The following is an 18,024-nucleotide window of genomic DNA, read 5'->3' as shown; positions in this document are numbered from 1 at the left end:
TGACAGTACCCATAGCCATATCCTCTAAAGGGAGGCCAAAAATGCAGGCAGCCGTGTTGATCAAAATCAACAAGCCAGTTCAAGCAGTTTTCATCTTCACCAGAAGGTCTTTCGTAAAGCTAATGGGTCTTAATGGCCCATTCAAGAGCAAGCCACCCCCAAATACTTTACATTTCCACTCGAATAGTTCACATATAGTGTTACTGGGAAAATCCATTTCTCCCCAGCTACTGTGAGGATTGCAGCTAAGCTCAGGGGGAACAGGGAAGTCTGAGGGGGTGGCAGGTGATGTCAGTGTCCCTGCTAATAAAAAAGTATTTGCGTCCTGTGAGCCCTGATTCCACTACACTACTGATCTTAAGTAAAAGGCTGTGGTTTCTCAATGGTGGAAGAAAGACATTCCAAACATTGTTAAGGATGATGCTTCTCACTGTCGCCATGTATTTTAGGACTCCACTCTGCTGCTGAAACTAGATTCTGGAGCTGAGCCCTGCCACAAGTCAAACTGTGACCCCATTTCTCCATGGGTTTATCATATGGAAAGTTCACAAGATATAGGATAATGAACCATAGCAGCAGCCATACTTACAGCTGGACCTGGTTGGCCGATTGGACCCTGGGGACCAGTTGGGCCTGGTGGACCCTGGGAAGAAATAAATGTATGCTCAATGAAATGGCAACATGAACCCAGAGCCATCCAGATGGCTTGAACTCTATGATATGGGGCCAGTGTCCAAGGATGAGCCAAGGTCCAGTCTACTCAATCCTGGTCACCTACAGGGTTTCACACACCTTTTTCATTGGCAATGATAACATGCTGGGAGTGGCAAGTTGTTCACCTCTAGGATTCCCCCAGAATCCAACCACCACCTGAACATCTGCAGGGGGAATGTCATGGCCCTGGATTGGGAAGCCTCAAAAACTGAAGCCTCTAGGGACAAGGACTACCGAGGAGGCACCAGAACAGCATCAGTCCCTGGTGCTTCAGAACGGGTGTCCACTGCCTTGGATCTCATATCCTATCCACACAACCCCCAGGAGATTCTGAAGAATGAATCTAGTGACCAAGGAGTCCCAAACAGTTCCTCATCTCTCCAACCTTCACTCCCCAGGAGAGGCCAACACCTACAGGAAAGGGCTGCTGGCACTTTAAAAGCCAAATAGTACCCTGGATGGGGTGGTGCTTCCAGAAAGACCCTCCTGGCCTGACTATAAAACCCTGAGAGTAAGTTGCTTCTAGCCCAGTGCTTGGGGTTTGGGTCCGTATTCTACCTCCAGGACTGCTGTCCATGGTCCTGAAATCAACCCAGGTGCCAGATATCACCCAGCCGCCTGTCCCATGTCCTGCTTCTTGTCTGAGTGGATGATGGAAGCCCATCCTGATTCCAGCATTCAAGACTCCGTGGCCACACTCTTCACGGGGAAAATGGGCTCTCTATTCCAGCCCACCTTGGAGAGATCTGAGAGATCTGCCTTTATCCTGAAATCCCCATTCATCAGAGTTCACACCAAAGCAGCTCCGATGCCCACGCCCCCCGATCAGCTGCCTGAGAGGGGCGTGGAAGAAAAGGAAGCAGGGGACACACCAGTGACACCGGGGAAATGTGCAACAACCCGCCTCAATAAGAAAACCACACCTTACCTGTTCCCCTTTGTCACCTTTGCTTCCCTTCTGTCCTGGTTCACCAATTTCACCCTATCACACAGGGAAGTACCATTAGATCATATGCAATCACTCTGCAAAGACAGGACAATCAAAGTGGAACTTTCTCAAGCAAACCCCAGCATGGATTTGGGCAGGGCAGGGAAGCTCATTGGATACATTTATTATCCCTACTAGGCTTGAAATCGAGTTGTGACATTTTTCCCAGCCTGAGAAAATGAAGGCAGAGAAGGCACAACATCTCCTAATAGAATCTGCCCTAAAGCAAAAATGTCAAGGCAAAGTTAGGGGCTCCCGGGGATTTTGAAGAAAACATTTTTATTTTTTTTAACACAAGATGAAATTTCTCAGGGGGATTCCACACATTATGCTCTGTTGATGCCATGCAAGGGATTCATGCTTTGAAGAACACATGATGTTGCATTTTACCCTTGGTCCACCTAACTCAGTAATGTCTCCACTAACTGGCAATGGCTGTCTAGGCTTTCAGATATGGGTCATTCCCACCCTTACCAGGAAATGCCAGGGACAGAACTTGGGAGTGTGCAGAGGGCTGACAATCAGCGTAGTGTGTATTTGAGAAAGTGTAATACACATCAGATCTGTGTTTGACTGTAGAGCCATCTTGCATCTGACTGTGTTTCAGGCAGGGTGGCCATGCGTCCCCTTTTATAGAGGACCATCCTATATTCGAAGGACCATCCTATGTTTTTAACTTTTGTGAACTGCCCAGAGAGCTTCAGCTATGGGGCGGTATAGAAATATCATAAATGAATGAAATGAAGGTGTGCTCTGTTTGAGGACTGGGTTGTCCAATTCCAGTTTACAGATACTGAACCACCAGAATGGTGGCCCTTCAACAGTTAGCACTTGGGCAGCAGACTGTACACACAGGCACACAGCTCACCTGGTCCTCACCAATCCATGGTCTTCTCGCAGGGAAAGTTCACAAGATATAGGATGATTAACTGTCGCAGCTAATTTGGGCCCAGTAACCTCCCTGTATATTTATATACCATTTATATTTATATATTATAAAACTCCAAACCGGAGTTTTCCTACCTTGTCTCCATCTTCCCCTGGTGGGCCAACAGGACCGGCTGGACCTGGAAGTCCAACTGGTCCTTGGATACCATCACGGCCTGCTGGGCCTTGGGGGCCTTTCTCACCCTAAAAAGGAGAAAAATGACCATCCGATTCCTCTCAGCCACAAATCCATGAGCAATCCATTCTTTCTCAGACCAGGCTAACTCACATCCCTGTGGCGAACACTAAAAACTGAGAGTAAAGCCTCTCTTGTAGACTCTTTTTTCAGATAGGGTTAAGGATGGATGGATGGATGTGTCAGTTTCATTTTCTCCAGCATTTTTTTTAATATCTAAACTTCTTTCCATCTTGAATATGAACACATTTGTAAGTTTTAGTAAATTCTGATCGAAAACAAGCCAAAAATAAATTCCCAGACATCAGCACCAGGCAAACTTAATGGGTACATGGAGGGAACCATGTCATACCAGCGTGCCATATAGCCGTTAAAGACGAGGAGCCTGCCAGAAAAAGAGAGAGGCGATGCCGATAACCCTAATTCAGGACCACAAACATGGCTGAATACACAGAGGTTCAAACCCAGTTTGGACAAATGTCAGTTTTGTCAGAATCTCTCACATTCGATTAAAAAAAAAATACACAAAAAACACCACAAATTATTTCCATCTGAAATACGAACAAATGAGAATTTACCAAAATATACACATCAGAAATGAACTGGAACAAAATTCTCACCTGTTCCTAAATAGGAAGGGGGTGGAGGAGATCTATATAAACAAGCAAGTTGTGATCTTGAACAGGATGGATGGACGTCCGTCTCTTTAGTTTGACTTTCAATGATGGTGTGTGTGTGTGTGTGTGGGGGGGGGTTAATCAGATTAGGAACGCACACAGGAAATGGAACTGTACTAGGGACGGGCAAATGAGTGATGTTCGCAATCACCAGGAGCCTCTGAATATCATCTTGCCGCTCGTCTCATGCCCGGTTAGGGATGTCGCGGGCATCTGGCTGGGGCAAGGCCATTTATGCCTTTAACGCTGCATAAATGGGCTTATTTACAGCCTCCATTTACATTAAAAGCCCCTTTATGTAAAAGAATGAGCTGCCATTTTCTGCAAAACGGAAGCTTGGCAAGGGAGCGGGCAGCCGGGTAGCTGCAGACTGGCCAGCTGCTTGCGTCCCGTGCCAAAGAGGGTTGGGCGGCCAGCAGGGGTCTGTTGGATGGTGCACGAGGCGGACCCGGGTAAGTTCTCCCATCCCGAATTGTGTGTGTGTGGTGGCAACTGATTAGATGCCAGATAAATGGCCCACTCAGCTTTCTGAAACATTTCACATATAAACACTGTGGTGCAGATGTTCACGATGCTTCTTGGAAAGGATATGTACCTCATGCACAGCTACCATCCTTCAAAAATTCTACTGATGCACAATCCAGGGGGAAGGAAGGGGAGGGAACCATGAGTGTCTTGAGTAACACAGATCCGTATCAGCAGAGACATCTTTACTTAAAGCAAAATCATTGAGCTTGTCTGTTCTCCTGGGCCAGTGGAAAAAAAATGCAATCTGTGTGATGGGGAAGTGGTTTTGCCAGAGCAGAGAGAGATGATAGTTTTTCTTCTAGACAGAGGGGTGTAATGTAAGAACTGTCTTGCAAATGGACCAGTTCCATCTCGTCTTGTATCCTGCTTCTAGGAGTAGTCCATTAAGTTCTGTTGGGACGCTCACAGGTAGCTTCGTTGCCTTTGCAGCAAAGCAATCTTTTGTGGTCCCCTCCTGATTAACAGATGCCGTTCTCCTGTGGGCCTGGTAAATTCAGAAGACGGACCCTTCCTTCAGACTGGGAGGGGTCAGGCACTGTCCTCCGGACACCTCCGACAGAACAGCAATGTGAAACACGGGTTCCCGAGGTTGGCACACAGTATGTATGAGGCCTTGGGATGGAGAGAGCTGGCATACAAACAGGGAGCCGGGCCTAGTCGATGAAGCACCGTCTTCTGCGCGTCGCTATGGCTCCAGTTCCAGGCCTAGCTCTGAGACCCCATCCTGGAGACACACACTCCAGGTATGGACCTGAGTTCAGCTGTCAACACTCCCAGATTGGCAGCACCTCTACGCTGCTGTATCGCATGTTCTCAGGAGTCCACCCCACCCCAAATATTGGTGTTCCGAGCAATGCTTGGATTAGGGGTGTTGAGCGCCAGGCCTGCAGGCCAAATCTGACCTCCCTGAGGTTCCAGTCTGGCCCTTCAGGGTTTCCCAGAGGGCCATGCCCCCTTCCCCTGATCCCACTGACCACAGATCATTTGGTAGTTTTCCTATGCCCCCCAATTCTAAAAGGTTGAAATGCCCCTCCTAAAGCTTAGTTCCTGGCAGGAAGAGTTTTAAGCAACACTGTGCTGGCATTTTGGCTCCCCCCCCCCCCGGGAATGCAGCCCCCAAGCATTTCCCTAAAATGTAATTTCATCCTTGGGATGGAAAAGGTTTGATTCCTTGCACAGCTGGGCTTCCCCTTCTCCACTTCATGCCTGTGATGCGAACACGAGACTTACCGGGGCTCCTTTCTCACCAGCAGGGCCTGGTGGTCCTTGTGGGCCAGGTCTCCCTGGTAGACCGATCGGGCCGGCTGCTCCGGCAGGACCTCTCTCACCAGGAGAGCCCTGAACAGGAGGATGAAAAGGAGAGTTGGTGAATACTCAGCAACAAGACCAAGATGGCTAAGCAGTAAATAAACAAAATGGCAATAATTTGGAGCAGGGAAACCTTTGCTATCTACAGGTCTGCTGGTTGCTTGTGGTCCTGGAGCTCCCTTTGTTTCAGCAGGGGTGGGGGAGTTAGCTGGGTTACTGGTTTTTTGCGGGGGAAACAGTTGCCTTTTTAGAGATGTGTGAGCTCTTCAAAGCCCCCCTTGGATTACCTTGGAAATTATCTGGGTTTTACCCACCAAAATCACAAAAAAAAATTCTGAGCTCATCTGAGATTTTGGAAAAAATGCCTTTGTAGGAACATCAGAAGCTGCCCTCAACTGAGTCAGATGCTTGATCCATCTAGCCCAGTACTGTCAGCACTGACTGGCAGCTGCGGCTCCCCAGGGTTTCAGGCAGGAGTTTTCCCAGTCCTACTTGGAGATGCTGCTGGGGATCAAACCTGGGACCTTCTGCCTGCAAAGCGGGGGCTCTGCCACTGAGCTACGGCCCTCGCCCATTCCCACCAGACCATGTTCACCTCTTTCCTCCCTCCCTCATCATTTCCCAGGTATGCTGAGTAAGAGCATGCTGGGGTGAAAAGCTGAGGGGAACGTGAGAGCTGCTACAGAGCTTGTGTCCAGGCCTGGCTCAGGAGGAGTTCAGAAGCATCTCTACTTCTGTCATGGCTGCCAGCTTCAAAATTCAGAACACGACAGCTGCACTTACACTACCGTCATCGCTCTGGCCTTGAGAGGCAGCTAGGACTCTCACGCAGAGAAGGAGGAGGACCGCCTGCATCTGCATTACTGGTGGAGGACCAAGTCCTGGTCTTTGATAAGAGAGCTGAAAGCGGCTTGGGAGATGTTTCATTTACTGCCATGTGCACAGAACAAAAGCCAGCAATGACTCTTTGCTTTGTCACGGAGATGAATGGAGACATAAGAAGCAATTCCTCCAGCCACGTCATGGGACAGTCTCAGCAGCATCTTAGCTCGGATATTAGAGAACAATATCTTGAGCTAAACCTAGCAACCTACACTGAACTACACCAGTATATGCAGGGTTTGGCCCCACACCTTTGGCTTTATCCTCATTTACACTCCACATCATGCATCCAATTTACTTATTATTTATTTATTTAAAACATTTGCATCCCGCCCTATATCGTTAAGATCTCAGGGTGGCGTACAGATGAAATCAATTTAAACAGTATAAAACAATAAATAATTTAAATAGCTACAAACATATTAAACATTAAACAAGCTAATACCAACTAAAATCTAAAACAATAAAGCAGTCAAAACAGCATGCTACTTTAGGGAATGCATTTAGCCCTCAAAGGCTTTGGTTAAAAGCCATGTTTTAACTTGGCACTGAAATGAAATCAATGTCTGTGCCAATCAGGCCTCCAAGGGGAGGGCATTCCACAACCGCAGTGCCACAGCAGAGAAGGCCCTCTCCCATGTCCCACCATATGTCTCGCACAGGGGAGGGGCCCTCCAACAGATCTCAGTCCTCAGGCAGGCATATATAGGGAGAGGCGCTCCCTCAAATATCGAGGCCCCAACGGCTTTAAATGCCATCACCAAAACCTTGAATTCCAACCTGAAACATGTTGGCAGCCAGTACAATTCCTTTAAAACTGGTGTTTTATGAGATGTTTCAGTCAGCAGTCTAGCTGCTGTGTTTTGCACTAGCTGCAACTTCCGAGTTGTCTTCAAGGGCAGTCCCATGTAAAGTGCATTACAGTAGTCTAATTGGGAAGTTACCAGCACATGTATTATTGTGGCTAAGTTATCCTAATGTGGTTTCTAGGCCATGGAAACATCTGTCACAGTAGATCTGTTGCTCTTTAAGGTGCCACAAGAATCTCTGTCTCTCTCTCCGTGTGTGTGTGTGTGTGTGTGTGTGTGTGAGAGAGAGAGAGAGAGAGAGAGAGAAATACTCCCTTTAAAAATGGCAACCTGTCTGCTTCAGCCCAACTTTTGAGTTCCTGCCGTGCCTCCAGCCTAACCCACCAGGCAGGGGTGTCGCCAGGCCTGGTAAAAGCTTTAAGCTACAATACTCGGGGGTTCTTGTTGTTTTTGGCCCCACCCCTCTGTCTTTGCCCCACCCACCACTGGAATACAGCTCCTGAGAGCATCTCTAAAATTGAATTTGCCCCTTGCGAGGATTCTAGGCAAGGAAGGCTTGCACGTACTGCTGGTCCAGGAGGTCCCGGTGGTCCTTCATTACCCTTCAGTCCCACGGGTCCCTGCAAGAGACAAAATAGGAGAGAAAGAAAAAGGGTCACCCCATCAGAAAATGATCAGATGGCATATATTCACATGCTTCCTGAAGAGACATTTACTTACAATTGGGCCTGGAAGACCTCGGTCGCCTGGAAACCCTCTCAGACCTGCTGGACCGTCTTTCCCAGGAAGCCCGGCAGGTCCTGGGTCACCCTGCAAGGAAAAGTTCATGATTCAGAATAAAAAGAAACTTAATAGCCAGAGTCAGCAAAGCAAGTCACAGCATAAAAAAGCAATATAACCACTCAAATTAAGAATTAACATTCGCAAGCTATCATAAAGAGTTACTCTTCAACCCTCACTGCCAGAAGGAACACACCATTCCCTAGGACTGCAGACACTGGCCTTCTCCATCGGCCAGAGAACCGAGGGGCCCCTGGGAGAGGGCCCCCCCCGCCTCCCATGAAGAACATCATGGCAAGGGAGAGAGCAGCCTGGCCTCCCATACATAGGACAGAGAAGGATCAGCTGCAGGGATCTTGGTTTGCCCTTCCCTGCTAGAAAGAATACCTACTGGTGCCCGAGTTCCACTTTTTTCCTCCCTCCCTCCCTCCTGATCTCTTTTCCTTTTGTGACATGTCTTTTAGATTGTAAGCCTGAGGGCCAGGACTATCTTGTTATTAATCTTTGTGAGCCACTCTGGGAGCCTTTTTCAGCTGAAGAGTGGGGTAAAAATGCTGTCAATAAATGAATAACAATAGAAACAGAATAAGAGAGTGATAAAATGATAGAATAGAACAGTAGAATAAATGAATAAATAATAATAGTTCCCACTTCCAAGTCTTGTATAAAAAGAAACGTTGTTCCACAGTCCTTCTAAAAGGGGCCAACCAAGTTGATCCAACACGTTTCTGAAGAAAGACCATTCCAGAACTGGGGCCATAACTGAGAAGGCCCTTATGGTGGTACAGATCAATCTCACCTCAGATGATGGTGGTATCTAATTACATATCTTATATTGGAGAACCTCTTCAAAAAACAAAACCTTCTACCCAGTCCTACTAACATTTTGTGGATCATCCTCAAATCCACCCCAAAAGGTGGCTGAGCTTGTTACAATCAATCAGTCCTTTTCTGGCCATGTTTCTGCTCTAGCTTCTTGGAGCCCTTCCCCTCAACTACAAAACAGAGGCCAGGTCTCAAAAAGGAACACCGATCCAAACACACCTTTGTTCCTTCCTTTCCAGCTCCCCCAGGAAGCCCTTGTTCACCTGGTGGCCCTGGTGGCCCGGGATGGCCACGCTCGCCCATTGGCCCAGTTTCTCCAGTAGGACCCTGCAAGAAAGTGTAACAGGTCATTAAAGACACATTGAGTAAGTGTGTGTGGATATTTGAAACCACCCTGACCAGCCAGAGTGAACTGAAAGATTGATTGAGGGGGGCACTGTTTGTACTTGACAACTACTTTTTCCGTGGCCAGAAACCTTCCAATGGATAAGGTGTGGTAGTAAGTATGCGATAACTCCAACGATGGAGGCCCAAACCCATAGTGATAGATAAGTGAGTTCACACCCGCACACCTCAGATCAGTGGAGGATGCTGGTTCTGATGTCAGTGGGGTGGTGAATGTGCCTTTCAGTCAGAACCAGTCAGAACGCTACAGGAGCTAGCCAAGGTGAGACACATACTGGCCCCCGTACCCTCATGGTGATAACCACTTCCATGAGAAAGGTGCACATGACTTTATTTCTTACTTTCCCATCCTCTCTGAGGCAGGTTTCATCTCTAAGCAGGCAAGCCAGCACTGTGCGGATTTTGTTTAATCAGTTCCATGTGTGTCTCTTGAATTGTCAGGCACCTTCTGTTCCATTGTTTGCTCATTGACAGAATCGGATTCCCCCCCACTTCCAAAGTATGCAGAAACGGTAGCTGCAATTTACATCATTTCTGCTGCTGCACAATATTTTGCTGAAGAGAGATTGGGAGAAGTATCAAATGTTGGCTGTGTGTGTTTTAAATGGCATCGATATTAGCGTATTTTCCATAACTTTTGTACAAGTACATTTGTGCAGAATTCCAGAAAGTTTTTTTTTTTTAAGGGTTTGCAAGTCCATGGAATCAGCAGGATTCCGAGGTCTGTGGAACCTGCAGGTCAAAGTAATAGAAATGCGGTCATTGGAATCCACTTTGGATCTCTCTGACATCCTGACCACTGTCCAGCAGCAGTTGTGCAATGCGAGATGGTGACCCGTGCCTCTCTCGCTGCCGGCGAGAGCGTGGCCGTGTGCTGCAGCCACCTGCCAGGCATTTTGCTAATTAACAGAAGGAAGCCAAGGCGTCTGCAGCTGCTATTTCAGGATGAGAAAACAGGGCCCAGCGGGGAAAGGCTGGGTATTCCCAGATAGGACAACAGAAAGCAAAAGCTACGTTAAAAAGAAAACCTAAAATGAAAACCAATGCTAAGCTCGAACATCGCCTCTTGCACATCGGCGAAACAGGGTTGTTGTTTCTCTTGTCCCACCAGGAGTTGCTGGTCATGGTGAGATCGAGCAAGTGCTGCCAAGTAACACAATGCAGACATACGATTAGCAGTTGGGTGCAGTAGCCCTCCTTTTGGCTTTCAAAGTTTTTAGGGGGCTGTGGAAAGAAAGGCTGGTTTGTGAAGGGAAAGGCTTCTCTTTCTAAAACGGTAGCTGCTGGGGCATGATCCTGCCCTGCCCTCTGCCCCAAGGGGAAGCTCAGCTCCTTCATTCAGAGAATCTCAAGGCGGGCTGTGATGTCTGCCCCCAAACAGCAGCAGGACAAAATAAATGAGCGGCCACTTCAGAAGGAGCGCTGCGTGTGTCACACCACCTCGCTCATTTCTCGGGAGGTGGGGGGGGAGGCAACTGTTTCAGCTCTTCATAGTTTGGTTGGCCTCAATGCATTCCCTAAAGTAGCACACCATTTTAACTGTTTTATTGTTTTAGATTTTAATTGGTATTAGCTTGTTTAATGGTTTAATATATTTTAGCTGCTTAAATTATTTATTGTTTTATACTGCTTAAATTAATTTTATATGTATGCCACTCTGAGATCTTAATGATATAGGGAAGGATACAAATGGTTTTAAATCAATCAATCAATCAATCACAGGTGTTGAACCTCAGGCCTGTGGGCCAAATCTGGCCCTCCAGGGTTTGCCAGAAGGCCACGCCCCTTCCTTGGCCCCACCCCCTTTCTTCAGCCACTGGTTATTTGGTGGCTTCTTGGATTTTGTGTGTTCTTTTCCCATTCTCCTAAGTCTTAGTTAGGGGCAGTAACAGTTTTAATCTAAAACAGGCTGGTATATCTGGTATTTGGGGCCTGTTTCCTTTTGGTCTTTGGCCCCATCCACCACTGGAATGCAGCCCCCAGGAATTCTCCAAAATTTAATTCAGTTCTTCCCCCCTGTGCTAAATGCAACCATCCCATCCATGAGTTGCTAAACAGCTTCTGGATCCAAATTCTCCTTTCAGGGCAAGTGTAGTAGTGTGGAACTATGCCTGCACAATGACACCATTGGTTTCTCCATTATGTGTACCTGAGATGCTTCAGGGGGCTTTTTTTACTTATAAATGTCAAGCTTTTATGACAATGCATCAGGCTTTGGCTGGGAAACTTTCTCATTCATTTATTGGACATAAAGAGCAGATTAACTTGGTGTCTACATGGTGATTATTGATCTGTACATGGGGATTATGCCACTGCGGAGCCATTATCTTAGAGTGCCTGTTCTCAAAGCGCTGTTACAAGAGGAAAATATTGCTAAACAGCTATTAAACAGCTGCAAAATCCATTTGGAGATGGAGCAGGGATTGTCCATTCCATGTGATGCATGCACTTTCTAGTGAAATCCATATCGTTTCTATTAGTCTCCAAGTCATGTCCTTTTAAAAAATCACTCAAAAAAGATGGATTTCTTATCAGTATTTAAGGAACAAAATGGAAGGGGAGTCTTGGACAGGGCCCAGGCACCCCTAGGAGGTTGGAAGTATTGAGAACTGGTTGTCATAAAGAAGACGAGGCAGAAAGCCAAGGGGCAACCAAAAGAAATAAAAGAGGAGTCTATCTATGGAGATCAGGACCATGTGTGGTCAGCAGCAGTTTCTTCACAAGACATAACGGCCAAGGGTTCCATAAGTGAGATGCGAAGGGTAGGCTGTCCGAGGGGCCTGTAATGTACCACTTCAAATTAGGGATGTCAGAGAACTCTGCAATGGAATCAAATGAGTTCAGATTTCTATGAATCTGACCCACATATTCCACAGCAGAACAGCTTTTCCTGAGTCACACAGATTCCACAGACCTTTTTTTTTTTTTTTTTTAACTTTCTGGAATTTTATGCAAATTTAGTCATAGAAAAATACATAAAATAATAATAAAAAACACTGGCCAAAAATGCACATTGTCCCCATGGGCTAAAGCATGAAAATGCACATTTTGGGGGGATTTGTACGGGGGGGAGGTGCATTTGTGGGGGATTTGTGCCTTTTCGCACGTGTGAATTTGAGCAAATTTGGGAAATGGGGATTCCACCAATGAACAGATGTCAGATCAAAAGGCACCTGACAATGTGTGAAATGGAGACGGAACACATTTTACAAAATCTGTACATCCCTACTGCAAATATTGGACCTCCTTTCATTGGTCAGAGTAAGACAACATGTCACCAGAGGCTGACAGAAGCAAACAGAGACTCCATTGGGAGACTGCCAAGATCAGCCAGGAGCATTCTGGTCTCTTGTAAATCAGAGGTGAGGAACCCTAAGCCCAGGGGCCAAATCCTACCCTCCTGAGGTCCCAACCCTGCCCTCCAGGATTCCTCATATGGCCAGCCCCGCTTCCACTGCCCCACTGACTTTCCCCCAACAGTGATCACTTGGTGGTTTCCCAGCTTCTGCATGTTTTCTTCCCCATTCTAAAAGCTTGAAATGCCTCTGTTAAGGCTTGCTTCCTGGCAGGAAGAGTTTTAAGCTACAACATGTTGGTAATTTTTGGATTTTGGCCTCACTCCTTTGGGCTTTGACTCCACCCCTTTGCCATAGGTCCCACCCACTACTGGAATGAAGGCCCCAAGAACTTCTCCAAAACTGAATGTGGCCCACAGGCTGAAAGAGCTCCTCCTCCCCTGTTGTAAACGAATGAATGAACAAATGAATGCATTAATAATGTCCTCCTGTGTCTGACCCTTCAGCTCCACACAATGTCCCTCAGACCAGCTGAGAGGGAGCAAAGCAGCCATAAAGGCTACATCCTCCATCCCATGTTTTCACAAAGGGCAAACGGCCTCTCGCTGACTGACTGAATGAAACTGTTTCTGAAGATTACACTAATTATGTTTTAGCGTCTCCAAACATAATTACCAGGCAGTCGACTTTTACACCTCAGAAAGCAGACATAAACATGTATTTACCCTGTGATACAGAATTTACTCTGCCATTAATCTGAGAGAGGATCTGGTAATTGCTCAGTAATTGGGTAGGTGGCGATTCTCCTGCTGAGTTGGAAGAAGGACATCGACAAGAGATTCTGGGTGGTGTTGGGGAGGGGGTGCTCACCTGAGGCCCGACAACTCCTGGAGGCCCGGGGGGGCCTGTCTTGCCTTGGAAACCCTATGAGAACAGAAGAAGCTGTCATTTAAAAGGAGAAAAATAACCACAGCACTTTATCAGATGATATAATGATCCAGCTGACTTGACAAGCTCCCTTCTGATAAGCTGACTTATCATCTTTGAAAGAATGAGAAATCCCGAAGGATAATAAGCAAGGAAATGAACAAGGACAGCGGGAGTATTTGTGTATTCAGGGGAGGGCCAACAGGAAAGAAATTACAGGAGGCTAGAAGCTTCCGTTGTTACTGAACTGAAACATTTTGGGGTTGGGAGAGTGTGTGAAATAAGCAAGGAAAAGCTGATGGTTTGTATTAGGGCTGAGGGAAGCATTCTCTGGTGAGAAAAAGGGTATTTTCTTGCCAGAAATTCCTGTTCTTGGGTAGACAGGGATTCCCATTGGACTTTGAGGGGGGGCACGGTGGCCAGCAGCCACTCAGAGGGGTACTGCTGCTGGTGTTAAGGCCTGCATTTTGCCTCCCTCTTACTACCCCTTGAATACTGGCAAAAACCCTCCTCCCCATTTCTCTGCCTGTGAATAGGTGGCAAAACAGGGTGTGTATTTCAGTTCAGCCCTAGATTGTACCAGTAGTTCCCAGATGGTGTCTTGGAGAGCCCCTGGGAGCTTATCAACGGTTGCTCAATGAACATAAGGAGAACCATGCTGGATCAAACCAAAGGCCTGTCTCATCCAGCATTCTGGTAATACAGCAGCCAACAAAATGCCCCAATAGGAAGCCCACAACCAGGACCTGAGCACAAAAGCACCCTCCTGCCCATGTTCCCCAGCAAGTGGTGTACATAAGCTCACTGCCTCTGGTACTGGAGGTAGTACACAGCCATCAGGACTAGTAACCATTGATAGCCTCCTCCTCCATGAATCTGTCCAATCCCCTTTTAAAGCCATCCAAAATGGTGGCACCACTACATCCCATGGTAGCGAATTCCATAGTTTAACTCTGCGCTGTGTGAAGAAGCCCTTCCTTTTCCCTGTCCTGAATCTCCCAGCACTCGGCTTCATGGGATGATCCCACTGGATTCTCATATTATGAGAGCAGGAGAAACATGCCTCCCTCTCCATTTTCTCCACCCCAGGCACCAGTTTATACACCTCCCTCCACACTCATCTTTTTTCCTAAGCTAAACAGTCCCAGACATCATAAGCTTTCCTGAAAAAATATCAGCGATGGCAGCCAAGGCCCCTCCACCCAAAGACAGCTTGATCCCCGCGGCTGGTCTTCCAGTGTGTCGGGCTCCTGCCACCATGGGGCAGGAACTGTGAACAGTCCAGGTGGACACTGGAATTAGGGGATTGTTCCTGAGGCTCCCCCGCAAAGGGCTGCCCTTATAATCCAACTGTAACCAAGTTGCCAGGAAGGAGAGGAGGCATAGAAGGAAGATGAGTAAGAAAAGTCCGGGTCTAGAGACACAGAGAGCAGGGCTCTGCTTCCTGCTAGTAGCTCAGCCTGAGCGAAGACCTTCCCCTTGGTGTAATTCTGAACATGACTCTGCCTGTCCACCAAGAGGAGCAGCCTCCCACCACACACGTCTGTCTGTTCCACCCTGGAATGACAGAAGAAGCTAGAACGAAGAGAGAGCGAGAGCATGCAATTCAGATACCTGTCGGAATGCCAATGATCTCAAGGTACTTACAGTCTCTCCTCTTTGCCCGGGGTGGCCTGGCAATCCATCTTTTCCTGGTGGACCCTAGGGAAGGAAATTGGACGATCAGTAAACCTGGACGCACTCCCATCACAATCTTCTTCTCATCCAGGGGCTGAGCTCTGCGTCAGGCTTTCTCGTAGTAGTTTCTTGAAGCAGAGCTCTTCTGGTGTAATGGATGCATTGGCATTTGGAGGGGAGATCTCCCCCTTCTCCACCACCTCTTCCTTATACTTACTGGAGGGCCTTTCGGTCCAGGAAATCCAGTAGGTCCTTGAGGGCCTGGAGGACCCTGAGAAGCAAAGACACACGGAGATTAGTCTCGCTGCCATGTGAGGGTGGAGCAATTTTCCTCCCTCTGGGGAACATAGAGCAAAGGGGGGGCTGGCTGCTTTTGAATGGCCTGCACGTTCTGCTTTTTTGACACTAGAATTCCCAGGGTCCCCTGATGTGATTTAAATGTGCAAAGCCAGAGTCCACACTGAAGACCTCTGAACTGCTGAAGCCTAGCCAATCTGTATTATCAGTAATCCCCACTCCTGCTGAAGGAGGGGTTTGCAGGATCAGACCAAGGGCCACCCAATCCAGCATTCTTTGCAAGAATACCAGAAATCCACAGGCTATTAGGTGGGCCCCTGGAAAGTGGCTAATGGTCCACTGGGGCTGTGCTGTCTACCTACGCCTGCTGGAGCGGCCCGTGCCTCTAGTGCTGGGGTGTGGGACATTTTCCCCATGAGGGTCCATTGACTCATGGGAAAAGTCAACCAAGGGGCTGCATTCAATCATGGGTGGAGCCAGACCTGATGGGGTGGAGCCAGAGCTAAAAGTGGGAGGAGTTTGCAGTTAGGGATGCGTCAGTATTTCGTTTGGTCTACATTTGCAAGTGCTTCGGCCTGGTTTTGTTGTTTATTCGGTCAGTCGCTCCCGACTCTTCGTGACTTCACGGACCAGCCCATGCCAGAGCTTCCTGTCGGCCGTCGCCACCCCCAGCTCCCCCAAGGTCGAGTCCATCTCCTCCAGAATATCATCCATCCACCTTGCCCTTGGTCGGCCCCTCTTCCTTTGGCCTTCCACTTTCCCTAGCATCAGCATCTTCTCCAGGGTATCCTGACTTCTCATGATGTGGCCAAAGTACTTCAGTTTTGCCTTTAATATCCTTCCCTCATGTGAGCAGTCTGGCTTTATTTCCTGGAGTATGAACTGGTTTGATCTTCCTGCAGTCCAAGGCACTCTCAGAATTTTCCTCCAGCATCACAGTTCAAAAGCATCTATCTTCCTTCGCTCAGCCTTCCTTATGGTCCAGCTCTCGCAGCCGTAGGTTACTACGGGGAATACCATTGCTTTAACTATGTGGACCTTTGTTGTCAGTGTGATGTCTCTGCTCACTGGTTTGCACAGATGTAAAACTGACACAGGCTGGAAATCAGTGTTGCGCCGAAAATGTCTTGCCTGTTTTTTTGGCCATTCTCGGTGAAGTTGATCAAAAAAGAAATTGCTTTTGTCAATGTGGGGGGATGTTCAAAGGAGAAGGACCTTTTGGAGAAATGCTCCCGGGTGAGGTCTGTGGGCTTTGTGGCTCTTGTGCTTGCAGTTGAGAGTTTGGGGGAGCCAATTCGGCTCAGCTCCCTCTTCCTGAGCCCTTCTTCTCAAAAAAGACAAGCCAACACCATTCAATGGTATTCCCTTCACTTGATCCACCACCTGCTTCTCTCCACAGTCCCTCAAGGGCAGCTGTCCATTACATGGCTGTCCCTCCTCCCTTTGTGGTCCTGATGCCAGGGGCTGCCAGATGAGGAGCAGTTTAGTCCACTATTCCTGCCCAAAGGTGTGTCTTACATCACACCTAAGGTTCTCTCCCGGTCTGTCTTATCTTACCCTTTCTCCTGGAGGACCGGGGGGCCCATCACCACCAGAGTTGCCCTTTGGGGGGGGGGGGAGAGAGAGAGAGAGAGAGCGAGAGAGAGAGAGCATTAAAACAATAAACTACCAGAACACTACAATCAATTCAACCATATGCCACATTAGGCATGCTGCATGTATGGATTTTGTTAAATCCATTCTGTCTCTGTTTTGTGGATTTGTCAAGCGTCTTTCATTCCATTGTCCATTGATGGGATTGGAGTTTGTTTTAGGATACACAAGATTTTCATACCCCTCACACAAGTGCATCCTTGTGCTAAAATGCACATTAGCAATAATGTGCATTAGCACCAGTGTGCATCAGTGATAATGTGCATTAGAGCAAATGCACATTAGTGATAATATGCATTAACGCAAGTGCAAATTTGTGCAACCCCCTGCCCCCAAAGTTAAAAAAACAACAACAAACTAGTCCAAAAGTCTGAGGAATCTGCCCAATTCAGAAAAAGTCAGTCCACTGCAGAATCCGCAGGTCAAATTCATAGAAATCGGAACTCATCTGGATCTGTTGTGGATTTTTCTGACATCCCTATACTACATACACCTAGGACAGATAAATACTTTGGCCATTTGGGGCAGGGTTATTCTTTGCCCCTTATTCCTTAGGACAAATCTTCCTAACTAGATAGTTCTGCTGTAACTCTTATGGAGGTCTAACTCTTTTCAGTGGTTACCCAACTGTTTCAGATGTGTGGAGAAGCATAAACTGGTAGGCATTTGTCCACATCGGAACAGATAGACAGAAAACCAACACCCCAAAACCTTTGTGAACCCTTTCCCCATCACCCAGCCTGGATGCATGTACCTCATGACTCAGGTCAGTAGACCACTTCATGCATCAGATAGAGCTTATGCCACAATATATTTGTTACTCTACAGGTCTCTTTACTAACATGGGATCCTGTCCCAGGCCTACAGCAGCCAGATGGAAAAGGAGACAGTAGGCCTCCTGTGTCTTGAATAATTGTGCAGAAGAGGGACATTTAGCAGGCGTCACTTCTTATGTTCTCAGCTTGTCTGTCTTCCAGCCTCAGCCCACTGAGAACTCTCTGTGGTGTTCTCCACACCTTGACTTCTCTCACTCAAAGGTGCAGGCCCATTTTCAGCCCGATGGACAAATTTAATTTTGGAGAAGCTCTCTGGGGCCACGTTCCAGTGATGGGTAGAGTTGAAGGCAAAAGAGGTG

At 47.5% G+C, this 18,024-nt stretch overlaps 1 protein-coding gene across 1 annotated transcript in view; it reads right to left on the bottom strand.

The window, feature by feature from the left end:
- COL5A1 (collagen type V alpha 1 chain) overlaps positions 1-18,024 on the bottom strand; it is a 253,839-nt gene that overhangs the window by 40,530 nt on the left and 195,285 nt on the right. The window contains exons 35-45 of the mRNA XM_084821216.1: positions 16,794-16,838; positions 15,157-15,210; positions 14,910-14,963; positions 13,206-13,259; positions 8,854-8,961; positions 7,750-7,839; positions 7,596-7,649; positions 5,261-5,368; positions 2,726-2,833; positions 1,643-1,696; positions 590-643 (exon numbers count right to left, since the gene is read on the bottom strand). Of these exons, the coding sequence (XP_084677342.1) occupies positions 590-643; positions 1,643-1,696; positions 2,726-2,833; positions 5,261-5,368; positions 7,596-7,649; positions 7,750-7,839; positions 8,854-8,961; positions 13,206-13,259; positions 14,910-14,963; positions 15,157-15,210; positions 16,794-16,838 (783 nt within the window). The remainder of the gene's footprint in view (positions 1-589; positions 644-1,642; positions 1,697-2,725; positions 2,834-5,260; positions 5,369-7,595; positions 7,650-7,749; positions 7,840-8,853; positions 8,962-13,205; positions 13,260-14,909; positions 14,964-15,156; positions 15,211-16,793; positions 16,839-18,024) is intronic.

This window comes from Heloderma suspectum, chromosome 14 (genome assembly GCF_057233095.1).
Source record: "Heloderma suspectum isolate Gila_16-S chromosome 14, 16-S_ref, whole genome shotgun sequence".
In the NCBI taxonomy this organism is placed as follows: domain Eukaryota; kingdom Metazoa; phylum Chordata; class Lepidosauria; order Squamata; family Helodermatidae; genus Heloderma; species Heloderma suspectum.
Note: the sequence above shows the minus strand (reverse complement) of the source record. Positions and strands in the feature narration are given on the sequence as shown.